This window comes from Salvelinus sp. IW2-2015, linkage group LG19 (genome assembly GCF_002910315.2).
Source record: "Salvelinus sp. IW2-2015 linkage group LG19, ASM291031v2, whole genome shotgun sequence".
Taxonomy (NCBI): domain Eukaryota; kingdom Metazoa; phylum Chordata; class Actinopteri; order Salmoniformes; family Salmonidae; genus Salvelinus; species Salvelinus sp. IW2-2015.
The window spans coordinates 20882285-20908288 of record NC_036859.1 but is presented as its reverse complement, the minus strand read 5'-3'; the positions used below and the strand labels follow the sequence as shown (position 1 = coordinate 20908288).

General features: G+C 44.9%; 2 protein-coding genes and 1 long non-coding RNA gene across 8 annotated transcripts in view; 2 read left to right on the top strand and 1 right to left on the bottom strand.

Annotated features, from left to right (window-relative positions):
- Positions 1–9161, bottom strand: part of LOC111979420 (E3 ubiquitin-protein ligase RNF31) — a 17779-nt gene extending 8618 nt beyond the window's left edge. Inside the window, exons 1-19 of the mRNA XM_024009946.2 lie at positions 8865–9161; positions 8307–8508; positions 7960–8106; positions 7052–7207; positions 6898–6954; positions 6555–6723; positions 6047–6206; positions 5659–5801; positions 5224–5396; positions 4827–5060; positions 4120–4455; positions 3659–3844; positions 3168–3374; positions 2829–3002; positions 2516–2614; positions 2058–2147; positions 1786–1900; positions 1266–1378; positions 902–1012 (exon numbers count right to left, since the gene is read on the bottom strand). Of these exons, the coding sequence (XP_023865714.1) occupies positions 902–1012; positions 1266–1378; positions 1786–1900; positions 2058–2147; positions 2516–2614; positions 2829–3002; positions 3168–3374; positions 3659–3844; positions 4120–4455; positions 4827–5060; positions 5224–5396; positions 5659–5801; positions 6047–6206; positions 6555–6723; positions 6898–6954; positions 7052–7207; positions 7960–8106; positions 8307–8507 (2871 nt within the window). The 5' untranslated portion in view covers position 8508; positions 8865–9161. The remainder of the gene's footprint in view (positions 1–901; positions 1013–1265; positions 1379–1785; positions 1901–2057; positions 2148–2515; positions 2615–2828; positions 3003–3167; positions 3375–3658; positions 3845–4119; positions 4456–4826; positions 5061–5223; positions 5397–5658; positions 5802–6046; positions 6207–6554; positions 6724–6897; positions 6955–7051; positions 7208–7959; positions 8107–8306; positions 8509–8864) is intronic.
- Positions 9162–10145: 984 nt separating this feature from the next.
- Positions 10146–12501, top strand: LOC139029350 (uncharacterized). Of its 2 annotated transcripts, none has more exons than XR_011481664.1 (3): positions 10146–10324; positions 10631–10689; positions 11050–12501. It is a non-coding gene; the product is annotated as an uncharacterized lncRNA (long non-coding RNA). The 2 variants fall into 2 exon arrangements; XR_011481665.1 differs by lacking the exon at positions 10146–10324 and adding an exon at positions 10329–10392.
- Positions 12502–13389: 888 nt separating this feature from the next.
- Positions 13390–19347, top strand: LOC111979422 (uncharacterized). Of its 5 annotated transcripts, none has more exons than XM_070448882.1 (5): positions 13390–13484; positions 14035–16409; positions 16545–16649; positions 17481–17575; positions 18386–19347. In XM_070448882.1, exons 2-5 carry the CDS (start codon positions 14570–14572, stop codon positions 18416–18418), a joined length of 2073 nt encoding a protein of 690 aa, XP_070304983.1. In that variant the 5' UTR covers positions 13390–13484; positions 14035–14569; the 3' UTR covers positions 18419–19347. The 5 variants fall into 5 exon arrangements, with proteins under 5 accessions (XP_070304983.1, XP_070304981.1, XP_070304982.1 ...); XM_070448880.1 differs by having other exon boundaries at positions 13391–13484; positions 17481–17587; XM_070448881.1 differs by having other exon boundaries at positions 13392–13484; positions 17477–17575.
- The last annotated feature ends 6657 nt before the right edge of the window (positions 19348–26004 follow it).

Below are 26004 nucleotides of genomic sequence, written 5' to 3'. Positions count from 1 at the left end.
ATAGCAACAGCACTCTCCCTACCTCTCTCTCTCCTGTTCCCAATCAAACCCCATCACTCTCTCTCTCTCTCTCCCTCCACTCCCTCCTCTCTCTCTCGGTCGTCCTTCCCAACCCCCCCCACTCTCTCTCCCCGTCCCTCCCACATCTCCTCTCCTCTCTCTCTCCTCGTCCCTAACCTTCGACACCTCTCTCTCTTCTTCTTCCCTACCCACTACTCTCTCTCTCTCTCTCTCCGTCGGCTCCTACACCCTCTCTTCTCTCTCTCTCAGTGTCCAATCCCACCCCTCTTCTCTCTCTTCCGTCCCCTCCCACTACCCTTCTCCTTCTCTCTCCGTCCTTTCCCACACCGCTCTCTCTTCTCTCTCTCGTCCCTCCCACACCTCTCTCTTCCTCGTCCACATCCCTCTCTCTCCTCTCCCATACCACCTCCCCTCAACCTCACTACCCTCCTCTCCTCTTCGCACTCCAACCCTCTCTCTCTCCGTCTCCAACCTTTCTACTCTTCCTCACACACCTCGATCTCTTCCTACTCACTCCTCTCGGGAACCTCTCTCGTCCGGTCCTCCACAACCCTACTCTCTCTCTCGGTCCCCTCCACACCCTCTCTCTCTCTCCAACCTCTCTCCGTCCCTCCCCCACCCTCTCTGCTCTCTCTCTCTCTCCCTCCCACACCCTCTCTCTCTCTGTACGTCTCCGCTCTCTTGCTGCAACATCCACTTTTTTTTTTAATTAATCGCGATGAACTAATGCCATTAACTTAATTAATTATTTTAATCGTTTGACAGCTCTAGTTATAACTGCGATTGTGAGCCAGATAGCTATAACGTGGTTACGGTGATTGTAATGGCGTGTGAGAATCCGTGTTTGTGTGGATGGTGTGTGTGTGGTGTGTGTGCCTACCTGCAGCAGTGCTTGCAGTCTGACAGGCTCCCAGTCCCTCAGGTAGAAGAGACAGTCTCGAGGGTGATGGGCATGCAGGCCTGTCACACTGCACTGGATCACTGCACATGTCTACAGAAGAGGGAGGGAGGAAGGGACAGAATAGGGTAGGGAGAGAGAGAGGGAAGGAAAGAGTGTGGGAGGAGGGAGGGAGAGAGAGGAGGGAGTGGGGAGAGAGACGAAGAGTGCAGAGTGAAAGAGACTGGAGGAGGAAAAACAAATTAAAGCGACATTCAAGTCAACTCTCATTCAAACCCCTTGCCAGGAACTAGCACGATCGACGAACACAACACAAAGACACCAAGTCATTTGAGAAGGAACTTACAGTGTGGAAGGGGTTGTTGCATCCGCTGCAGAACTGGTACCTACACTGGGAGCAGCAGAAATGCATACAGCCTCCTTTAGACAGGGCATATTGGAACCTGCAGTTTGGACAGGCTGAGGGGGAGAGCGAGGGAGGGAGAGTACAGACATGAGAATGCATCAGAGGAAGAGGATAAATAGTTTGATTAATTCATTCATTAATTGAAGGATGTGGAGGGGCCTAAAACGCTCTGTAACTGGCTCTAACTCTTTGCTAAAACAAGGTCTTAATCAACTGGCTTAGTTCAAGCAGAAGGCCTACAGTACCTCTACGGGAGTGTTGTTCATGACGCTAATGAAATGTGCTGGTTTGGAAGATGAGTAAGTGAGTAAGACCAATTTGATCTCTCAGCCCAACACCTAGTGAAGTGTCTGGCCATTCACACCTCTGCAAGTACCTGCCTTTTCTGGTTAAACACTACAGTAGCTCCCAATGAGGAGGTGTTGTTTCATTTAGAAGGTGTGTGTGCTGTGTGTCTCACTGATGCCGTTGTCGCGCAGGTATCCGGCCAGGCCTTGCCTCTGGTATTCTGGGTCATTCTCTCTCTTCCAGGACTGGTACTGTTCACATGACAGACCACCGTGCTGAGACTCCCACTAGAGGGCACACAGAGAGAGAGACGAGGGGATAATGGAGTGAGATGGGGCTCCAGCATCTTTACTCTAAAGCCAAATATCATCTCCTCATAGCCCCAATTAATTGCACTTTCTGATTCAGATTCCCTCCCACACAGAGTTCATGTTTCACACTTACAGGTTTCTTGCATTGTGCACAGAAGCTGTTCCTGCACTGGAAACAGGTGACCTTCAGTTGGTCTCCATCATAGATGAACCCATAGGAGCACTGGGGGGAGAAGTTATGAACAGAAGACAGGGAAGAGGAATACTTCAACAGTTTTTTATTTTGTTTTACCTTTATATAACTAGGCAAGTCAATTAAGAACAAATTCTTATTTTCAATGACGGCCTAGGAACAGTGGGTTAACTGCCTTGTTCAGGGGCAGAACGGCTGATATTTTACCTTGTCAGCTCGGGGATTCGATCTTGCAACCTTTTGATTACTAGTCCAACGCTCTAACCACTAAGCTACCTGCCGCCCCGTTTAAGAGCAGGTACTGGTCATTTTTAGCTCGTGAAGATGGGTGTAGCATGTCATCATTTTTTTTTTAACAGCCTCAATGGGGATTAGCAAAAACATATTTTTAAACTCACATGACTACACCAGAGGAACTTGGGGTCCTTGATAAGAGCTTGTTCAGTCAGCTTCTTATGAAACAGATCATATACCTCTGGCTCCAGACACTCCCGCAGCTGCGCACACACACACAGGAAATTATTATTACAGGTGTAGCCATCATTATAGACAGTACCTCACACACCCTGAAAGCACACTGACACCTGCATTTTGAAGGGAAAGAAGCCTCTGAAATCCAGAAAATTGGGCTTCACTCTCGGTTTCTTCTCTCTTCAAAGGCAGAATCTGAGGAAGATTTTGTGTGAGGTTGTTCTCTGTGTGATGTACTACCTGGATGTCCAGGGTGGAGAAGTAGCTGTTGAGGTGTTCAGGGTCGTTGATGTCAGGTTCCCAGCAGACGGGACACACCATGTCTCTGATGTGCTTGTCTCTCACTGCTATGGTGAAGTGCTGCTGGAAGCAGCCACAGCACACCGAGCACTGACAGGAGGTCAGAGACTGCATCTGAAACAGGGAAGAAGAGAGGAGAGGAAGAAAGAAAGGATTAGGAGAGTTGGGGGGGTGGGATACTGCAACAACAACAAAAAAAGAAAAGAGAAAAGCTTCTGCTACATTTTGAGTAAAGACAAGCTTGTGCACACAGACGCACACACACACTTGAGAGAGTACCTTGCTGTGGGGAAAGTCTGACAGGCAGATGGGGCACTCTTTGGCCAGCACCCGGCGGATGAAGTCTCGGTCATGTGACTCGCGTACGGCCTGTACCACGTCGTCTAGGGAGTAGGGGGCGGTGCGCTCCTGCAGCAGGGACAGGGCCAGCTCACAGCGGCCCCAGCTGGGCAGGTCATACACCGCCAGCAGCCTCCGGCACACACGCTGGCCCCAGGGGGAAGAGGGAGAGGAGAGAGAGATCAGACCAGTGAAGGGGACAAGCAGATACAGAGGAATGATGAAAGGAGAGATATGCCACACTCAAAAAATAACTCTTATCACTGTGAGACATCAAGCAATTGCCAAGATGACTGAAGAACATGTATGACCTGTGGGCCTTTCTAATGGTGGTAGGTATAAACAGATTATCATCAATATAGCTATTCTGTGTTCAGCTAAATGTATGGCCAGAAAAATATAGTGGAGTTCAGAGAGCCCCAGTGACCCACCTGTTTGTCGGGGTGGTTGATGTCGATGGGTGGCTCAGGTTGGTCGCTCCACATGCGCTGGTGGAAGGGCTCCATGAGGGGTCGCTGCAGCAGAGACAGAGCCCCCCGCACCTCTCCCTCGCTCTGCCTCAGAACCTCCTGACACCGCACCTCGTCAGTGAACCCCAGAGAACACAGCTCCTTTACCTGCAAAGGTACATGAGAGACCAAACCCTTCCTTGAGTGTTCGAAGGCTAATCTCCTACATATGGGGCCAATTTCCCACACCAAGATTAAGCCTAATTCAGGACTCAAAATAGTTAGTAGAGAATCTTCATTGAATGTCAGTTTTAGTCCAAGACTAGACTTAATCTAGGCCTGGGAAACCAGCACATAGCTGTCAGCAAAGTGAAAAAAGTGACGGTACAACTGACCTTAGACCAGTTCTTAATGGGCAATAGACTTTCTGACCTGTCTCTCACCTTAGAGTGTCTGTCTCTGAGAGCCTGTTTCGCTGCTCTCTCAGTGTCTCCCCCTGCAGACAGCCAGGCCAGCTTGGCCTCAGCCCTGGACAGGGTCACTCCTCTCCCTCTGGTCTGCTCCTCCTCCACACCTGTATCCTCTGCAGTACCAGTACCGTTCTGGTTCTGTCCGGCCTTCAGGTCTGCTGCTCGAGACGAAGAGGCCGTGGCACAGATCTGGTCGAGCAAGTGAGGTAGCTCTGCTTTGAGCCAATCACAGGGAAGGATGTTTCCGTCCCCGGAGACGCGCATGCCTGTGTACACTTCCTCTGGACTCACTCCTTTCTTCTCTCCATCCTGACAGACAGGCAGACAGGCAGACAGACAGACAGAGGAGAAGATGGAGAAAGAGTTAACAGAGACAGGAAGAGAGAGGGAAATAAAGAAACCAATCTGTCATACATATTCACTAGGCCTCAGCTGCTGCTACTCACCACACTGTATATTACACACCTAGAGGATGCTAAGGTTATTTTTACACATCGTTTGTTTTCTGAAATCTGTAGCCTGTAGTTTTAATAGTACTGCAACCAAATTGGCCAGCAATGGTACAATAAAGACTTTTCTGAACCAAAATCTTAAATTAGCTAATAGCTTGTAATATTACAAGTAGTGGGGTAATGTGATTATACACCATATTATAGATAAAACAGAAAGCATTCACTCACTCTAATAAGCTGGATCAGCTTTAGCCCCTCCTCTCTCATCAGTTTCTGTCTCCTCAAATGAGGGTCCTCCATGGGTGGGTCTTTGGGTTTGACGGACAGCACGGGGACCCTTTTGACCTGGGATGGAGGGTGGAGTTTGACTCGCATTTTGGCGGGCTCGGGGCGGGGGAGGTCACACATCTCACACACTGATGCTGGAGTGTAATTGATGTAAGTACAGAACTGACACATCCACTGCAAAAGGATGGGAGAAGAAGAGATACTTTGAGTGAGCTTAGACACTCACAGGAATAGAGGAACAATATCAACTGTAATACATGGTGATAAAGGCACAATCTGAAACTTTCATTTCAACTCAAAATGTGCTGTTTCTGCATTGACTTTAACAGTAGTTTACCTGGCTGTCTGGGTCTCCTGGCATACCCAGTACCGGAGCAGCAGGCCGGTTGGGTGTAGGAGGGGGGCGTGTGGGGGTTGCCGGAGGCTTGGTGGCCAGGCGGGGGCGCTCACACACCTCACACAGGATACTACTGCCCGCGTTCACCACCGTACAGCTTTTACACTGCCACTCTGGTGACATACATAGTGAAAACACACTCAACACAGGACTATGGAAGAGGTGAATATTAACTCAACAACTCATATACACCAAGAGTGTCTTCCCATTTTCAGACAATAAACAACTATACATGGAAATACAGAGGAGTGAGACTGACTGGAGTGCAAAAAAGGCAAACCACCACTATTAAAACACATACACTGTTGGTTGGGTGTGTGTGTGTGTGTGTGTGTGTGTGTGTGTGTGTGTGTGTGTGTGTGTGTGTATACTGACCAGTGATGGTGAAAGGCTGTGCGAACTCATCCTTAGCAGGGCCAGAGGAGGCCAGGCGTGGCCTCTCACACATCTCACACAGTATGTCCTGGATGGAGTTGACCCTGGTGCAGTGGGTACAGTGCCATGACGGGAGGGAGCTGCTGGGAGAGACAGAGGAAGTGAATATTGTGCCAAACACACAGAGCACAGAGACAGATGCATTTTCAGCAGTAATCACCACCTATGAAAATGTATCCATTTTCTTCCTTTACTGTGCAGTTTTGCTTTCGTCTTATTTGTCATGTTTTACCTGTGGGTCTTTCGCATTTTAGAGGATGTCACGACAGTCCTGTGGTGATTGGCTCGNCTGTGCAGTTTTGCTTTCGTCTTATTTGTCATGTTTTACCTGTGGGTCTTTCGCATTTTAGAGGATGTCACGACAGTCCTGTGGTGATTGGCTCGTTCTGCGGAGGAGTGGTACAGTCTGTCACATTCCGTACACAGCCATTGGACACAAGAGTTACAATGGGCAGCCACTGGGAATATAGCACAGATAGTGCAGTTGGCTGCAGGGGAAAAGAAACGAGAAAAGGTGAAATGTACGTTTCAGATGTTAGAAATATACACACACACACACACAGTTTTGTATTGCTATCCTTGTAGGGACCAAATAATTGATTCCCATCCAAAATCCTATTTCCCTAACCCTAAATCTAACCTTAACCATAAGCCTAAACGTAACCCCTAACCCTGACTTAAATTCTAACCCTAATTGTAACCCTAACCCTTAAACCTAAAATAGTATTTTTCCTTGTAGGGACCGGCAAAATGTCCCCCCCCAAAAGTTCCTTGTTTTACCATCCTTGTGAGGACTTCTGGTACCCAACAAAAAAATGCGTTTCCACAGTTCTAACCTGTGTGTCTGGTAGAGATGGAGGTTGAGGTTGAGGCGTTAGCGGTCCGTACTGGAAGAAAGGCACTAGTGGGAGACTGAGACAGGGAGGACAGAGACATGTATAGGGGCTGGCTCTCTCTCAGGCTGGAGGGAATAGCTACTGCATCAGACATCGGTCCAAAGTCATCCTGGAATCATAAAGGAGATTTCAGTCATCTGATGGCAGTGGACACCAACAGACACAAAACCACACAAATATAAAAACCGTGTGAAGCAGAGAGAGGCTATTAGGGCAAACTAAAAACAAGTAGAAGGCAGAGAGGAAGAGGACAGGTTATGGGAGAAAGGAAAAGGAAAAATACCTTTTGGTTCAGTGATGGGATCATTCTCTCAAAGAACTCTGGGTGGGGGTGAGCTTCCTGTGAAAACAACAACAACGACTCGGTACAACTGATTTCATGAACCTCTGAAATATTTCAGAATAACCGTCTTTGAGACGATGCCATTGGTCCAGACCTTGATGAGCATGTCCAGTTCCATGCGTAGACTCATGACCTCCAAGGTGACCGCTGCGACCTTCTCAATGTCAGGCTCCACGACCACATCAGGGAAACTCAGGCCGTCTGGCTGCTGGTTGGAGTAACCATAGAGACAGAGCACTGCCCTTCCTCCCTGGGGTAGAACCGAGGAGAGGAAAGGAGATAGAGGGTTTCATGCAAAAATGTTGACATAAAATTTAGTAGAGTTAATGGTGTGTGAACAATTAACTTGATCAAAACGATAGTAAGCTATAGACTCAATCAGTGTTTCCCAATATTAATTTAGCAGCAAATCGTTGCTGCTACTCCAATATATATAGGATGGTAAAATGTTTTCAGTGTAAATTTAAATGACTAAAACCAAATATAAAGTACGTAGAAAAGATAATGGAGCTATATATTTTTTAAAATAAGATCATCTTTGAGAACTAACAATCACCAAAATAAAAAATAAACGTTCTGTGAGAATCTAAAATTCCAAAAATGTCAAGGCATGGGGCCTCCATTGATTTTATTTACAATGTTTGAGTCACTCAGATACCATAAGACTTATCTAGTAAATTATCTTTAAAACTGCATTTTTTTCTCTCTCTGCCCTATGGTAAAATGTGTAGAATTGCCGGAAATTAGCTTTAAAAGAACAACATTTTGTTTCTGCGGTCAAGAGGACTGCCACTAAAATGTTAGGTCAGAGACCGCGACCTATGCCCCCCCCCCCAGCCTCTACAGACTAACTTTGCCACTGCTGCTGAAAGAAATCCTCGGGGAAACACTGTATTGAACTAGGCCTATATCAACATAATGCCAATAAGTTTATAGTGATAAGGGAGTAGACAACATATCATTACCCAGAATCTAACCTACCTGTATTGAAGACATCCTCACCTGAATGGCATCTACTGTTGCTCTGAAGACAGGGTTGTTGTGCTTGACAGTGCGCCAGTACTTGGGCCTACTGGAGCTGGTGAGGTTACAGCCATACTTCTCCAGAATGTTCAGTGCTGTGGACAGTCTCTGCAGGGAACCTATGGTCTGGCAGGAGAGACGACAAAGATAAGAAGGTTTGATACAGAAAGAGGTTGACAAAAGAATTGACACTGAAAAAAAATATTCAGCACAATTAAAGAGAGAGAGGGAAAAGGAGTTCTGTATTCCAAGATGTAGGCTAAGTGAAGGTGAAATTTGATATGGACATAGTTTGAGTGTGTGCTCGAAACAGTAAACTAACTAACCTCTTTCCTGTTGTTACCGATGCTGTTCTCAATGATCATGGTCTCAGCAGCAATGTAGTGGTATTTGGCTGACGGTGGTAAGGGTATGTTGGCCATAGCTAATATTCCTGCCCGGATCTCCAGCACTGAGCCAGTGGAATGTAGACAGGCTTCCGCATGGCATCGTACCTCCTCTAGCTGGTTTGAAAGTATACTGGCCATCCTGGAAAAGAGATATCATCATCATAATAATAATAATCACACAGATCAGATAGCAAATCATTGTGGGCACTGACACACCACATTCAGCATTGATGAGCAGTGGCAAGATTCCTGCCTTACTGACATCCATTCATAAGAGGTTACCTGTATGCCCTGACAGTGTGTCCTGCTGATAAACCGCAAGGATCAGTCATATCAACGGACACACATAGCCACCAGAGAAACACTGATTTACTTATTATGCAGTACTCAATATTTCCAACAACACAATGAGTAAACTAAACGTTGTTGTAGCAATTATAGCAAGGTTAAAGCCTACAACTGCACATATGTATAAATACTGTCATATCCTCTTACCCAGTGCTTTCGTTCAGTTGTCTACACTGACAGCCATTGAATCACGATGCGATATCAATTCATTAAAAAACAGGTGCTTTCAAAACACCATGTTACGCACGCATCTCAACACAGGCTTGTTCGCTAAAAAACAAAAATACGTCTTACTTCAATTCCAAAACCAGCAGTAACAGGGTCGAAAAGTATAACTGCAGTACTAGCTATAAATGTAAACAACTGCATGAGAAAAATGCCGTATTCTGCCTTGCGCAAAGAAACGAACCTCCATGCATCGCCATTGTGTGTCATAACCATAGAGAATGATAGAGACCTCTAGTGGCCGAAAGGCCATTCTCAGCCTGGGCAGCGTATGGGGGGCTTCCACCATTTGGATGGTGTCAACTCATAGACAACAACGAAAAACAGTAAATAGTGACAATACTGATGTCATCCACGTATCCCCAAGGAAAACTCCCGATAGCACATGAAGCCAGAAGTATTTGAATTGGAAACATGCCATATTGCTGAATGGCACCCAAAAATCGCTAAGGATCATGGTGAAAGTGGTCGTAACTAGCAAAGGATAATTGTCGACCCTGCCTGAGAGTCAACAGGAGCCTCCTTGTAGCCTGCTGGCCTGTGATTGGTCTGTGTCAGCACATGGTCCTGTGTGATGACAAATGTAGTAGTCAGAAGGGTTACTATATATTTCGATTTGTAGCACAATTTAAAATAATTCACTGTGGGGTCGAACTTGATCATAATAAACACATTTTAGAGCCCAAAACGGCTGTCAATGTTTTTTGGGGGGCCTTTCTGACTATTGTAATTTACATAGGCTTTCTAGGGTAGACAAGGGCTTTTGGTACCGCTACGTTGCTACGCAGTAGCCACCCAGCAGAGCTTGTGACTTCATGCTCCAGACCGGACACTGGGGGCCTTTGTCAACTGGGTTCGTGGGACTTCCAACTTCATTGGCTGTTCCCTTCTGGTGACCCTGTTGGAGTCATGTCTGACCAGGTCATCAGGAGGGATCAGTCAAAATGGAGATAATTTTTAAAAAACATTTTAGTCATTTAGCAGACGCTCTTATCCAGAGCGACTTACAGGAGCAATTAAGATTAAGTGCCTTGCTCAAAGGGCACATCGACAGAAATAACCTCAATGGCGCTGCCCATGCTGTCACAGATGCTATATTGGCACAGATACAAAGATGAGTTCATCTATCTATCTCTATGGCCATAACCTTATTCTCAAAGAGAGATCAGGGGAGCCAAAATGGCTTGGTTTGAAGAAACGTCGTAAAGCTGATGCGGTACACGCATTTTTGTAGTTTTGGTGCCACCTTGTGGTGAAAATGACTAATTGCCTAATTTGACTGTCAGCTCACAGTTCGTTACACCCTAATTGGTGTGGGATGCGCGTGTTGCAATGACCCACGCACCGTAGGTGATACAGCTGATGGGGAGGGTGAGTAATGGGTGAGTTTTGTTTTGCTCTCGTTTCATATACGGTCTCACTTTTTCCTGACCATCACGTTCACGGTTAGGTTTGTAACGTTATGTCTTTATTCATTTTTAGTCACCTCATTTTCATGTGTTTAACGCCAATGTAATGGCATATACTGTACCTATATTTCTTGTTGTTCATGGATGCAGTCAGATTGTTGCCTTATTGGAAGGCTTATCCTCTGCAGCTCACTACCAGTTTCTACACTGACTTGGGACCACAATAAAATGATGTGTGTAGGCTAACTGACGTTTTAACTTTTAGTTTCCTCTTTGCAGTAGAATTGCGGTGTATAATATCCTGTGCTGTCTTTCTGCCCCTGACAAAGCAATGGAAGGTGATTTATTTATTAGCCATCTCAGTTTGATAAATTGAAAAATTACTCATTGATTCTTTGTGATGGATGAAGTGTCAAGTCAATCAACTACTGTATTTTCTCACTTGTTTCAAGTATGAATAATCCTTCACACTAAATGGGGTGTTGGGCAACCACACCGTATAATTAATCACACAAGGCCATTTTTCTATGTTCAACCACCAACTCAACCATTTTATAATATGTATCAATGGAACATCAATCCATATGGTCTTCTCCCATCAGGTACAATGGCTACTTTATTCAAAAATCTTTGTCAATTCATTTGTGTCATGTAATTTTCTAATAGAATTCTAATATTTACTCTCTTTCAATTTCCAGCTATGCCTTATGGGCGTCCATATATGGCTTCATATGCCGTATCTGGGGTATGTGGCTCCACAGGCGCCGACACAGCCTGTCGACTACAGTAGGATGTTTAACCCCCACATCTCCTCTGCGACCTATGACGTCCAGTTCTGCCACCACTACCAGCAGCAGGCCTGTGTTGGGTGAGAGAATGTTTGTTCTGAGGTTCAAACTTATCCCAGCCACACAGTTCACAAGCTGATCGACAGCCTGGACAGGCTCAGAACCAGTGAGAACCTACCTGGAGACAGGGAGTCCCTATCCTCAGACGAACGTGTCTTCCCCTGGGACGAACGTGTCTTCCCCTGGGACGAACGTGTCTTCCCCTGGGACGAACGTGTCTTCCCCTGGGACGAACGTGTCTTCCCCTGGGACGAGCGTGTCGACCGTGTCTTCCCCTGGGACGAACATGTCTTCCCCTGGGACGAACGTGTCTTCCCCTGGGACGAGCGTGTCGACCGTGTCTTCCCCTGGGACGACCGTGTCTTCCCCTAGGACGACTGTGGCCAAAGAACCCAGTAGGAGCTGGAGCCGAGGCCTCTGCCACAGAGACAGCCCCAACAGGGTAGGATGAGGCCGAGGGACTCTCCTCTGCCCAGCAGCATATTCAATGACTCCACTAGTACAGTGGTGGGCTATAATGCAGAGTCCAGCCAGAGCCGCCTGGAGGAGCTGGCCAAGCAATACCACTCTGAGAAGCTCCACCTGAATACTGAAGAACCTTGGATAGAGGGACAGGCCAGAGAACAGAGGGTCCGCCAGAGGATGTAAAACATGACTGTGGGGCCTTGAACTGAATTGGGCTTCACATGACCACCACTCACTTGACTGTCTGGCTCCGTGACAAGGTTCTGATTCCATCCCACTCTGCTGAGCTGAAGGACCCTGTTTAAAATCTGCTGTGAGGACCACAATGAAGTCATGTGTCATGAAGAGCAGGAGCAGTTTGGGGAAACCCTGACCTAATATATAAATTCACTTGCACACCAAGCACATTGTAATAAATTAAGACACTCGTAATGTTTGAATAAGTGTTACAAAAATAATATCTAAGGCAGCTGTTCAACAACTTGCTGTACAGTAGATGCCTGCATTTCCAGTGCTTGATTGTAGCCTTGATGGACGCTGTGCATCGATCCTTATCACAGCCTGGGCTGCAGCCTAACCGGACTATACTGTGACACTAACCCCATGTTGACCAGCAGACCAAACTGGACCTGGGAGGGATAGGCCCAGTCTACTCTACAGCATTTCAACTCCTCTTACAGTGTCAGTGTATTGGTCACTGAGGGTGAAGCCCAGGCAATACAATTATAAAGCAGTGGAAATGCAATTTCTTGGTGAGAGGAGATGTTTGGCTTCAAGTGCCAGTCGAAGTTTACATGTCTCGTTTTGTTATTATGCAGATATTTTGAACATCGCTGTGTAAACTTGCCTGCACAGTGTTGTCAATAAAACCTTGCACTTTTAAAACCTGTTTTTTTCATTTACATTAAGAGTACATGGCTGCATTCATCAACATGGATAATAGATTGATGCTTCAGTAGTTTCATGAAAGCTGTGGTTAGTGTTCTACAGATTGGATCAGTAATTGAAACGTGTTAGGCCCAGCATAATTAGCCTTGCAATCTAGGTTGTACGAATACTTCTAGATAATCACATGCATTCTTTATTCTGACATTAAATTAAGACTTTTATGAGGGAAATTGCATATTATGAAGTTGCATGTCTTCCAGTAACTTGTACACACCCCTGAAGTTTCACCTTCATTTTTGGAGAATAGAGACAGTAAACTCAAAACTATTTTGTAAAGCAAATGAAACATAACTACAGTATAACAAATCAGGCTTGTTATTGAATGACTCATAGCTTTAATCAAATTATTTGGCGGATTAGGAAGAACTGTTCAAATGCATGACCTAATTGAGTTTGGAGGGGCGTACTGTAAAGGCAATACTCTAAGTGTCGGAAAGATATGTAGCATTTAGATTAAGAAGAGATCAGTGCTTGACTTGGTTAAGGAGCTCACAGGAGCTGAGTACCGGCACATCACATGTTTTACTACTGGAGCCCCTGTTCCTCTTATAGATTATTAGCTCTAAAGTATTGTGGAGCTCCTGCACCTAAATATAAACAGTACCGGCACCTGTTCTAGTCCAAGTCAAGCACTGGAAGAGATTAATAAAATGGGGTGAGGGTTGACTTTTGATGTGTGCTTGTTTTTTCAGAATGACTGAAATGACCAAATCAGCATGGAAGTAAAACTGTCGTTTCCGAGACATCCCAGGAACTGTTTTTCAAACTGAAACCACACCTTTGGTAATCATCAACTTAAGGCCAGGTGTGTCTGGCTCACACTTTTAATCAGTTTGTTGTGAGGCAAGTCAAGTTGATCTAGTGTTCTGGTGGTGAGCAGGTCATTTCTTACATTTGTGTGCTCTGTATTTCAGTTATTTTCTTATTCAGGGTAATTATAGTTAATTGGTGGTGTCACCATTTGTAAGATGCACTTATTTTTCAATGGAATTATTTAATGACCTGAATTCACTTAATCACCTTGTTGGTACTAATGGGCAAACAAAGCTTGCTGAAGTGTTGAGGCTTTCCATCCAATTGTATTATACTGCAGGTTCATTACTCAAGGCTTTGATCAACATAGTGTACACTAGTGGCACATTTTATAGTTGTCCCACACCCCATAGCGCATTCGAAGAGTAGCCTTTTTGTCTTCTACCGAAACCAATACAGAACCAATCGGGTTGTTTGATGAAACAAAGCTTCAGATGTCATTGATCATGTGCTTCTGATAGTTATACAGGCATCGGCACACTGCTTTGAGGTAAACTGCTTAGTGATTTCGACATACCTCAGCGCTCCGTGACATCACTAATTGTTGGACTGTTCATAGATTTTTTTTAAATGCATTTCCTTTTACTTTCCATCTGTTTCTTTCCTTAGTTTAGGTATGGCAGCAACACAATTTGAAAATGGACCACATGTGGCAGCAGGGCACATTGGGCCACACCAGCCAGTTCCTCAGCCCAACCCTGGCACATGGCACCCAGTGCATGGACCCGAAGGATCAGGGCCCCATCTGACCGATCATCAGCCCCATCCTCATGTGCACCAGTATCGACCATACTTCTATGTGCAGCCCCCTCCTCCTCTCCCCCTCTACCACTACCAGTGGCCCATGCCCTACAACCCCTGCTCTGGATTCCCAGGGATGGCTAAGTTTAAATATGTTTTTCTTACGCAGTAGTATAAAAGCTGTATAATGTCCAGTCTGGCGGTACAAAGTAATATTCATGATCAGTAAACCACATTTTTGTTCTGATCTACATGTATTGTACAGCTCAAAATGTATACCTCCATAATTTGAGGAACCCTATGCTTTTCAGCTGTCATTTTTTAAAATGTATTTAATGTTATTCAATACAATTCAAAGATTCAATGACACTCATTCCTTCTAATTTTGTATTTAGGTTACGGTATGCCGGGAATGGTTATGCCACCTTTCCTTCCCCACCCATACATGGAGGTTCCAGGTTATGTTCTTCCTCATTCCCAGCTGCACCCTGCAGAATACAGACAATACCAATTCCCTCCTGCTGCCATGGCCTACCAGAACAACAGCAGGATGTCCAGAACATTTTACCACAACGCCACACCCATAGAGATGGTCAACTCTGAAGTGCAGACTGAACCACCACCTGAAGTGGTGAAGGATGGTTCCCCCTTGGCTAGACCACTGGCTAGGTCAGACTTTGGAAGAGGCACCAACTCTACCACCCCCTCATCTCTAAGCTCCAAAGCAGAGAAACAGAGCTGCACAGAAGAACCTAATTCCCCCATTGCCTCCAAAACTGGATTCCAGGGGATGGTGAGGAGCCAGGGTACTGGCAAAGACACACCTGCAGGAAAAAAGACCATCCACTCACGTAGCATCTCTATAGAGTGGATGACACAGAATGGACTGATGGCGCCAGAAGATGTGGCACAAGAGTTGTCTGAAAAAGTGTCAGATGATCATCCTAATCAAAGCCAGATGTCATTTTATAGTCAGGTACCGAACAAGTTGAATGAGTCCGTATGGTCAGTGCAGTCTTTGGCCCCGTATGTCCCCTCCAAAGAGTTGCTTATGGAGAACGGCATTGTGGTGACTGAGAAAGAAGCAGATCCTCCCAACATCATTCAAGACCTCACAGCCAGTCAGGTCATAGTTATAACAGAGAGGAGGAGAAGTCTAAGGTTTTCGCTGACTTTAGAAAATGTGAAAGAGGCTGAGAAAATGGCTGATGCGAATACTTCTTCATGCCAAGAGTCCTTCCATTATAGCCAAATACAGCAAAAGGCTAATGCGTCTTTTTGGTCAGTGCAGTCTTTGGCGCCGTATGTCCCCTCCACAGAGTGGCTGATACAGAATGGGCTTTTGGATCATGAAGCGTCAACTGCGAAAGAATCAGATGCGAATGTCAGTCGAGGCCACACAGCTAGTCAGCTGTTGGCTATAACCGAGAGAACTCAAAGGTTGTCCCTGTCATCGGTAGACACACTTCCCCCTTATGTTCCCTTTTCTTGTTTGCCTGCCGACATGGGAAAAATGTACTACAGAAAGCATCAAGTAGGCACTGCAGAGCATAAGCAAGTTTTCAGCACGCCAATGGATAAATTCATCCCATCAAAGAGGCTGAACGCTGAAGCTCTTCCCAGTATTAAAAGGCAGCTCAAACTTAGCCACAACCTACACATGGAGCTTGTGGGAAAAGCCAATGTGTATGGTTCTCCTACAAGCCAAAGTGCAATGATCCCAAGTGTTGAAGGATCATTGAATAGCACTCAAGGGTCAGTGAAACCCAAGGCTCAACGTAGCCCAAATCAGAAGGCTCTGGAAGTTACAGAGCCCAGGGTCCTGAGTCCTCCCTGCGCTCCAGATGACCCTGAAACATATTCCTCCAAATGCCTAGCAGGAGACAAAGCGCCTGGCTGCAGTTGTACGGGTCGCTGCAACCAGGAAATGGAGGCAGAGGTGATGGAACCTGCCAAACAGACTGGGCCTATTGTACCCAGTCGACAGGACTGCGAGCAGATTGCGGATGTTAGGATGCCAACGGCTCCCTCATCAAACGGACACTTTAAGACGTGTGGTCTGATGTGTTCAAAGCTACAGGAGAGGAACTGCTACTGTGAGGCGCCGAAGCCAAACGGAGTGAGTTTCAGGAAGCGCCCCACAGGCAGACTGAATAAGGGAAATGTGGCCAAGATGGCCGCCGATCTCATCAAGCCTCAGGCGCAGCAGCGTTTCATTCCACAGAATCAGAGAAGACAGATGGGTAAAGAGGGCATACCATACTTTTTGATAATTCCTAAACTTGGTCTAAGTTACTGTCTGCTTTGATATATTCTTACACAAATGCACACTGAAACGATGCTGTAAAATTACACTTTATAGTACCTTTCTCCTGCAGATTCCAGGAGAGCAAACAAGGCCATGCCTGATCATGTAACTTGTGATAATGGATATGGGCTGAACAACTCAAAGAAATGGGGACGATGGCAAAATAGACCACAGGGTATGTATACTGAACAAAAATACAAACGTAACATGTAAAGTGTTGGTCCCATGTTTCAGGTCCTGAAATAAAAGATCCCAGAAATGTTCCATACAACAAAAAAGCTTTTCTCTCAATTTGTGCACAAATTTGTTTACGTCCCTTTTAGTGAGCATTTCTCTTTTGCCAAGATGATCCATCCGCCTGACAGGTGTGGCAAATCAAGAAGTTCATTAAACAGCATGACCATTACACAGGTGCACCTTGCACTGGGGACAAAAGGCCACTTTAAAATGTGCAGTTTTATCACACAACACAATGGCACAGATGCAATTTGCATGCTGACTGCAGAAATGTCCACCAGAGCTGTTGCCAGAGAATTGAATGTTCATTTCTCTACCATAAGCAGTCTCCAATGTTGTTTTCGAGAATTTGGCAGTACTTCCGACCGGCCTCACAACCGCAGACCCACGCCAACCCAGGACATCCACATTCGGCTTCTTCACCTGCAGGATTGTCTTAGACCAGCCACCCGGACATATCATTTTTTTGGGGGAAACCCATTCTGATTGGCTGGGCCTGGCTCACCAGTGGGTGGGCCTATGCCCACCCATGGCTGTGCCCCTACCCAGTCTTGTGAAATCCAAAGATTTGGGTCTAATCAATTTATTTCAATTTACGGATTTACTTATATGAACCGTAACTCAGTAAAATCATTGCAATTGTTGCATGTTGCATTTTTATATTTTTGTTCTGTATAATGTTAGTCATTCTACTGACTATTTTCCACAGTATTGTTAGTGTTTTCAATGCTGAATACCTGATGGTGTTACTGGTTTCTTCACCAGACAGAGCACAGACTAACCCATCAAACAAGCCTTTTGGACAGCAGAACACCCAGAGGAATGGTGACGAAGACCCCTGGACTGGGTATTATGGCAGATCTGGTAAAACAAGAGGCAAGGATAACAACCTTGATTTAAGGTTTAGACTGATATGGATGCGTTCTATGAATGGCCAGTCACGCCATTCTGTCTGTTCCAGAAAGTAAGGTTAAATTGTCAATCAGCAGTTGAAACAATAACAGTGTTTTCCCTGCCCCCGTTTTGGTAAAAAGCTGAGGTATGAGGCTGGAGAAATGTAACCACTCAAATTCATAGACCGAACTATGGATGCAAGGACTGACAATCTGATATCATTAGTTTTAATCATGTTTTGAGATTACACATTGTTTCCATTTACTTTGACAAACATTGGAGTAAAACAAGCTTATAGTTTTGCTTCTGATGGGGTACGACAGTCCACATGAGGCATGTATAAATTATATTTTTCCAGAATCAATAGGTACATATAATTCATTTTTAAGTCCAAAAATGTATGTAGCAACTGTAGATTGCCCCTTTTTAAATTGTTAATTGCCAAATTCATTTTTGGACTTACAAATGAATTACATGTATCTATTGATTGTACCTCGTTCAGAACCAAAAATATGTTTGTTTTACTCCAATGTTTGTAAAAGTAAATGGAAACAAACACTGTATAGTCTCAAAACATGGTTAAAACTAATATTGATATCATGGATTGTCAGTGCTTGTGTCAATAGCTCTGTATGAACTGAAGTTGTTACATTTCTTCAGCCCCATCCCTCAGCTTTTAACCTACAGAGGCCGGTTTAGCTTCAATTAACATTCCAAGATGAAGCCCTATGCTGAAGTTATTTTTAATTGTTATTTATTAACGCTGTGTTTTCTCTACAGGAGCAAATGGAAGAAACCCAAAGTATTGACTGACCAGAGACTGTCAACAAATGACAATGAAGACATTTTTAATAACCCTATTTTATAGGCCTATCTAAAATAAACGTGTTTTTTTTTTCAAATTAACTCCTTGAAWTTTGAAGTGGTGGAGGAATTTGAAATTAAAAGTAGAAACTGTTCATGAAATGGGGCTTATGATCAGTAAGGGGATCTGGACTCGTCATGACTGCTGAACTCTATAAAGACTTCACAAAAGCAAGATTTATTCACTATCGATTGCAAAAGGCACAGCAGATTCATTGTCAAGGAGTCCCAAGTGAAGGATGAATTTAAATATTCCCATAAAGGTTATCAAAAAAGTAGTCTACCCAACACTCCTACTGATAGGGCCGTGACGTTGCCTACCCACCATGTGGTTGGTAAGCGTGGCTAACTTCAGACGGGACAATGTTTTGACTGCACACAGGAGATCGAGGGTCTATGTTTAACTTGAGCAAAACAAGCAGGCTACCACAAGAATCAGCGCTGCTGGAAAATGAGACAGCATTCGATCCCAGTACTTTTCAATCTGTTTACCAGATATCTTAATTAGTTCACGTCATACAAACAAATGTTTTGAAACGGAAAAGGAAGCTGCCGTTTCTTGTTGGACAAGTTAACCTAGTATCTCCCACAATTTCATCCTGTTTGCCTCTGTGTAGTGAATACAACCCTGTCCCCCTTCATGCTCGCTGCGACAGTCAGTGGTCTCCTAGCTACAGCCTACAGAGTCATCAACCACACCTCTCAACTTAATTTGGTTGCACCAGCACCTCGTTGAACCTGTTATTTGACTCTCCACTTGGTTTCTTTCTTTGATAATGCGCCTCTTCTGCCTGCCTTGTTGCCTGCCTCAACTAAACCTAACCCCAATCATACTGCTAAACTTATGCCTAAACCTAACTTTTTTTTTTCAGCTGAAAGACTACGGTATGCCCGGAGCTTACCCATAATGTTGCACAATGATTTAAGTCAAGTCAACAGATAAAATTACGCACATTTCGATCTGACTATACGTGTCTTGCGAGGGCTGGATTTAGTTAATTTGGAACCACCTACAAAACATGTACATGTGTGGGCTCATTACCTCCGGTTTACAACCTGGTGATACGGCTTCTGTCTGTGATGCAGGTCCTCCAGGAGGGGAGAGAACGAGAGACAGGAGAATTATAGGAAGAATACTTAAGATCACACAGGACACCAGATAAGACAAGATAATTACACCCAGGAGGACAGACTGTGAGAAGACAGAGTATAGCCAACGACGATCTCCCCCCACCGCACGAGCCCGAGGGGGGGGGGCGCAAAACCGAACAGGAAGATCACGACAGTGACTCAACCCACTCAAGTTGAGTATAGCGAAAAAATCCTTGCAAGATGTGACGCACCCCTCCTAGGGACAGCATGGGAAAGCACTAGCAAGCCAGTTACTCAGCCCCTGTAATAGGAACAAAATCCCAGTGGAGAGAGGGGACCCATCTAGGCAGAGACAAGGGTGGTTCGTCACTCCAGTCTGCGTCTCTCACATGGTTTGGCAGACTATTCCATAAAAATGTAGGTAAAGCCCTGCCTCCATCTGTTTGCTTAGAAATTCTAGGAACAACAAGGAGACCTGCATCTTGTGACTGYAGTGTACTTGTAGGTATGTTTTGCAGGACCAAATCGGAGGGATGTGTAGGAGCAAGTCCATGTAATTCTTTGTAGGTTAGCAGTAAAACCTTAATCAGCCCTAGCCTTAACAGGAAGCCAGTGGCTAGCACCGGACCTAGAACTAGCATCTCTGTTTTGTCCAAGTTTAAAAGTAAAATAAATGCCGTCATCCACTTCCTTATGAAGCGAGGCGACCCTCCCTGTCCCCAGTCCAGCTGATACCTCCGGTCTTCATAGAGCTACAAGGCTGACAGAGAGGGTCGCCTCGCTTCTAGTCCTTAGGAAACTACGCAGTATTTCATTTTTTACAATTATTTCTTACATTGTTAGCCCAGAAAATCTTTTTTGTTATTACATACAGCCGGGAAGAACTATTGGATATCAGAGTGACATCAACTTATGACCAGGTATACGACTTTCCCGAAGCGGATCCTTTGTTTGAACTATCCAAGGCATTCTCGCTAATGTCAAGTCTCTAGATAACAAGGTAAACAACATTATGGCAATGGTTGCTTTCCAGAGAGACTTTAGGTATTGTAACATACTTTGTTTCATGGAAACATGGTTGTCTGGAGACATACTGTCAGAGTCGGTACAACCACCGGGATTCTTTGTGCGTCGCTCCGACAGAAATAAACATCTCTGCGGGAAGAAGGGCGGGGCTGTATGTTTCATGATGAACGACTCATGGTGTAATTGTAACAACATACAGGAACTCAAGTCATTTTGTTCACCTGACCTAGAATTCCTCACAATCAAATGCAGACTTTGTTATCTCCCAAGAGAATTCTCGTCGGTTATTGTCACAGCCGTGTATATCCCCCCTCAAACCGATACCACGACTGCCCTAAAGGAACTTCACTGGATTCTATGCAAACTGGAAACCATATATCCTGAGGCTACATTTATTGTAGCTGGGGATTTTAAGAAAGAACATTTGAGAACAAGGCTACCTAAATTCTATCAGCATATTGATTGTAGTACCCGGGCTGGCAAAACACTGGATCGTTGCTACTCTAACTTCCGGAATACATACATGGCCTTCCCCCACCCTCCTTTCGGCAAATCTGACCACGACTCCATTTTGCTTCTCCCCTCCAATAGGCAGAAACTCTAACAAGATGTACCCGTGACAAGGACCATTCAACGCTGGTCTGACCAATCGGAATCCACACTTCAAGATTGTGTTGATCAAGCGGACTTGGACATGTTCTAGGTCGCCTCAGAGAATAATATAGATTTATACGCTGATTCGGTGAGTGAGTTAAGGAAGTGCATAGGAGATGTTGTAACCACTGTGACTATTAAAACCTACCCTAATCAGAAACTTTGGATAGATGGCGGCATTCACACAAAACTGAAAGCGCGAACCATTGCATTTAACCATGGAAAGATGACCGGGAAGGCTGAATAGAAACAATGTAGCTATTCCCTCCGCAAGGCAATCAAACAAGTGAAATGTCAGTATACGGACAAAGTGTAGTCACAATTCACCGGCTCAGATACGAGACGTATGTGGCAGGGTCTACAGACAATCACAGACTACAAAAAGAAAATTAGCCACGTCACGGACACCGACGTCTTGCTTCCAGACAAACTAAACACCTTCTTTGCCTGCTTTGACGATAATACAGTGCAACCGACACGGCCCGCAACCAAGTACTGTGGGCTCTCCTTCTCCATGGCTGACAGGAGTAAGACATTTAAACGTATTAACCCTCGCAAGGCTGCCTGCCCAGACGGCATCCCTAGCCGTGTCCTCAGAGCATGCGCAGAGCAGCTGGCTGATGTGTTTACGGACATATTCAATCTCTCCCTATCCCAGTCTGCTGTCCCCACATGCTTCAAGATGGCCACTATTGTTCCTGTTCCCAAGAAGTCAAAGGTAGCTGAACGGAATGACTATCACCCCGTAGCACTCACTTCTGTCATCATGACGTGCTTTGAGAGACTAGTCAATGATCATATCACCCCCACCTTACCTGTCACCCTAGACCCACTGAAGTTTGCATACTGCCCCAATGGGTCCACAGACGATGCAATCGCCATTACACTGCAGACTGCTCTATCCCATCTGGACAAGAGGAATACCAACAGTTGAAGTCGGAAGTTTACATACACTTAGGTTGGAGCCATTAAAACTAGTTTTTCAACCACTCCACAAATTTCTTGTTAACAAACTATAGTTTTGTCAAGTCGGTTAAGACATCTACTTTGTTTATGACACAAGTAATTTTTCCAACAATTGTTTACAGACAGATTATTTAACTTACAGTGAATTATATCACAATTCCAGTGGGTCAGAAGTTTACATACACTAAGTTGACACTGCATTTAAACAGCTTGGAAAATTCCAGAAAATGATGTCCTGGCTTTAGTAGCTTCTGCTAGACTAATTGACATAATTTGAGTCAATTGGAGGTGTACCTGTGGATGTATTTCAAGGCCTACCTTCAAACTCAGTGCCTCTTTGCTTGATATCATGAGAAAATCAAAAGAAATCAGCCAAGACCTCAGAAAAAAAATTGTAGACCTCCACAAGTCTGGTTCATCCTTGGGAGAAATTTCCAAACGCCTGAAGGTACCATGTTCATCTCTACAAACAACAGTACGCACGTATAAACACCATGGGACCACGCAGCTGTCATACCGCTCAGGAAGTAGACGCGTTCTGTCTCCTAGAGATGAACGTACTTTGGTGCGAAAAGTGCAAATCAATCCCTGGACAACAGCAAAGGACCTTGTGAAGATGCTGGAGGAAACAGGTACCAATATCCACAGTAAAACAAGTCCTATATTGACTTAACCTGAAAGGCCATTCAGCAAGGAAGAAGCCACTGCTCCAAAACCGCCATTAAAAAAAGCCAGACTACAGTTTGCAACTGCACATGGGGACAAAGATTGTACTTTTTGGAGAAATGTCCTCTGGTCTGATGAAACAAAAATAGATCTGCTTGGCCATAATGACCATCGTTATGTTTGGACGAAAAAGGGGGAGGCTTGGAAGCCGAAGAACACCATCCCAACCGTGAAGCACGGGGGTGGCAGCATCATGTTGTGTGGGTGCTTTGCTGCAGGAGGGACTTGTGCACTTCACAAAATAGATGGCATCATGAGAGAGGAAAATTATGTGGATATATTGAAGCAAAATATCAAGGCATCAGTCTAGAAGTTAAAGCTTGGTCGCAAAATGGTCTTCCAAATGGACTATGACCCCAAGCATACTTCCAAAGTTGTTGCAAAATGGCTTAAGAACAACAAAGTGAAGGTATTGGAGTGGCCACCACAAACCCCTGACCTCAATCCTATAGAACATTTGTGGGCAGAACTGAAAAGGCGTGTGCAAGCAAGGAAGCCTACAAACCTGACTCAGTTACACCAACACTGTCAGGAGGAATGGGCCAAACTTCACCCAACTTATTGTGGGAAGCTTGTGGAAGGCTACCCAAAACGTTTGGCCCAAGTTAAACAATTTAAAGGCAAAGCTACCAAATACTAATTGAGTGTGTGTAAACTTCTGACCCACTGGGAAAGTGATGAAAGAAATAAAAGCTGAAATAAATAATTCTCTCTACTATTATTCTGACATTTCACATTCGTAAAATAAAGTGGTGATCCTAACTGACCTAAGACAGGGAATTTTTACTGGGATTAAATGTCAGGAATTGTGAAAAACTGAGTTTAAATGTATTTGGCTAAGGTATATGTAAACTTCCGACTTCAACTGTATGTAAGAATGCTGTTCATTGACTACAGCTCAGCATTCAAAACCACAGTACCCGCCAAGCTCATCATTAAGCTTGAGGCCCTGGGTCTCAACCCCGCTGCGATTGGGTCCTGGACTTCCTGACGGGTCGCCCTCAGGTAGCCCCCCTCGATTGCTCCAAGATGGCTTAGCAGTTCAGACGTCATTTCTGTTTCGTATTGTCGTGTCCTGTATATATATATATTTACACCTTTCTTCGCATATCTTTTATATATTTTATTATCCAAGAACTCAACTACAAAAGCTTTCCTGCAAAAGCTTTCCTGCAACCCGCTTCACCAATTACAAAAAAGTATTATTTACCTCAAATCTGAAAATCCACCATGCAAGCTAGCCAGGGGCTAATTCAGAAGCTAGCCAGAAAGCTAACCAGAAGCTATCCGATAGCTAGCCAGAAGCTAATCTGTAGCTGCCCAGAAATTAGCCGGTCTGCTGGCTAGCGTTGGTGTTTCAGCTGCCCACGTTTTGTGGTCATCAGCTATTCCTTTAGCTCGATAATCTACCGGCACTTTTGTGCAACGCGACTCGGACTTTTTTTCTCTCAGTTTCCCCGGATTTCAGCCGCAGGCTCTGGACATTTGCAGCTAGCTAGCTGCAAACCGTGTGACTATTGGCTTACGTCGATCCCGGAGCAAACTCAAATCATTCCGGAGCTAGCCAGCTGAGGAGTTCCATCAGCCATTCCTGGGCTACAGTCACCTATCCGGACCCGTTTTTTTTATTTTTTTATTTTTTTTTATTTTTTTGTTGTTGTTGCTGCAGATACGGAGCCCCACCAGGCCTTCACGACTGACTGCCGACGTTATCTGCCCGAGGGAGTTATCCAACTGGCACCTCCGTCCCGACGTTACCTGAACGCTCATCTGGGGCCCGCTAACCGTTAGCTGTCTTATCGGCTGCTATCTGAATAAGTATATCGGACAATTATTATTATTATTATTATTATTATTTATTTTTTCTTGGGTCACTATATCTATTTTGCCAATTTGGATTGATCCCCTCTACCACACGGAACCCCACTAACCTACCGACGGAAACGCACGAGGTAYYTACAAAYAGACYTCCATMCTATGCTATYTYGCTACCGATAGCCATCTACCCGGCCAGCTGTCTGGATCGCCGTGACCCCAACCAACCTCTACTCACTGGACCCTTATTGATCACTCGATTAAGCATRCCTCTCCTTAATGTAAATATGCCTTGTCCATTGCTGTTCTGGTTAGTGTTTATTGGCTTATTTCACTGTAGAGCCTCTAGCCCTGCTCACTATACCATATCCAACCTCACAGTTCCACCACCCACATATGCGATGACATCACCTGGTTTCAATGATGTTTCTAGAGACAATATCTCTCTCATCATCACTCAATACCTAGGTTTACCTCCACTGTATTCACATCCTACCATACCTTTGTCTGTACATTATTCCTTTAAGCTATTTTATCGCCCCCAGAAACTTCCTTTTACCCTCTGCTCTAGAAGTTCTAGACGACCAAATTCTCATAGCTTTTAGCCGTACCCTTATCCTACTCCCCTCTGTTCCTCTGGTTGATGTAGAGGTGAAATCCAAGCCTGCCAGTACCTAGCTGCCACTCCTTTCCCCAGGCGCTCTCTTTTGATGACTTCTGTAACCAGATAGCCTGGCTCATGCATGTTAACATTTAGAAGCCCTCCTCTAAGTTTGTTTTGTTCACTGCTTAGTCACACTCTGCCAACCCGGATGTTTTGAGCCGTGGTCTGATCCTGGCTTAAGAAGACACCAAAACTTCTGTACATTTATCCCCAACTTAACAATTTCAGGACAAGTAGAAAAACGGCACAAGTGGGCGGTGTGCATCTATTGCAAAGAGTGCCTGCAGAGTTCTGTTTTACTATCCAGGTCTGTTCCCAAACAATTTGAAAACCTTCTACTTTTAAAATCCACCTCTCTAAAAAAACAGTCTCTCACCGTTGCGCCTGCTATAGACCACCTCTGCCCCCAGCTGTGCCTGGACATATATGTGAAAGCCCCCCATCTCTTCAGAGCTCGTGGGCTAGGCGACCATAATTTTACATGCTAACACCGCCAGCCACCCTACAAATCTAAGCTTGATGCCCTCAATCTCACACAAATTATCAATGAAACCTAAGGTACCACCCCAATTCCGTTTAAACACGGTACCCT

What these genes read in the sequence shown, in the direction of transcription:
- LOC111979422 (XM_070448880.1), top strand. Translation starts at nt 14,570, where the DNA reads ATGCCGGGAATGGTTATGCCACCTTTCCTTCCCCACCCATACATGGAG. An exon ending in GAATCAGAGAAGACAGATGG is followed by an intron (nt 16,410 to 16,544) that starts GTAAAGAGGGCA and finishes TTTCTCCTGCAG; the next exon opens with ATTCCAGGAGAGCAAACAAG. An exon ending in CAGATCTGGTAAAACAAGAG is followed by an intron (nt 17,588 to 18,385) that starts GCAAGGATAACA and finishes TTTTCTCTACAG; the next exon opens with GAGCAAATGGAAGAAACCCA.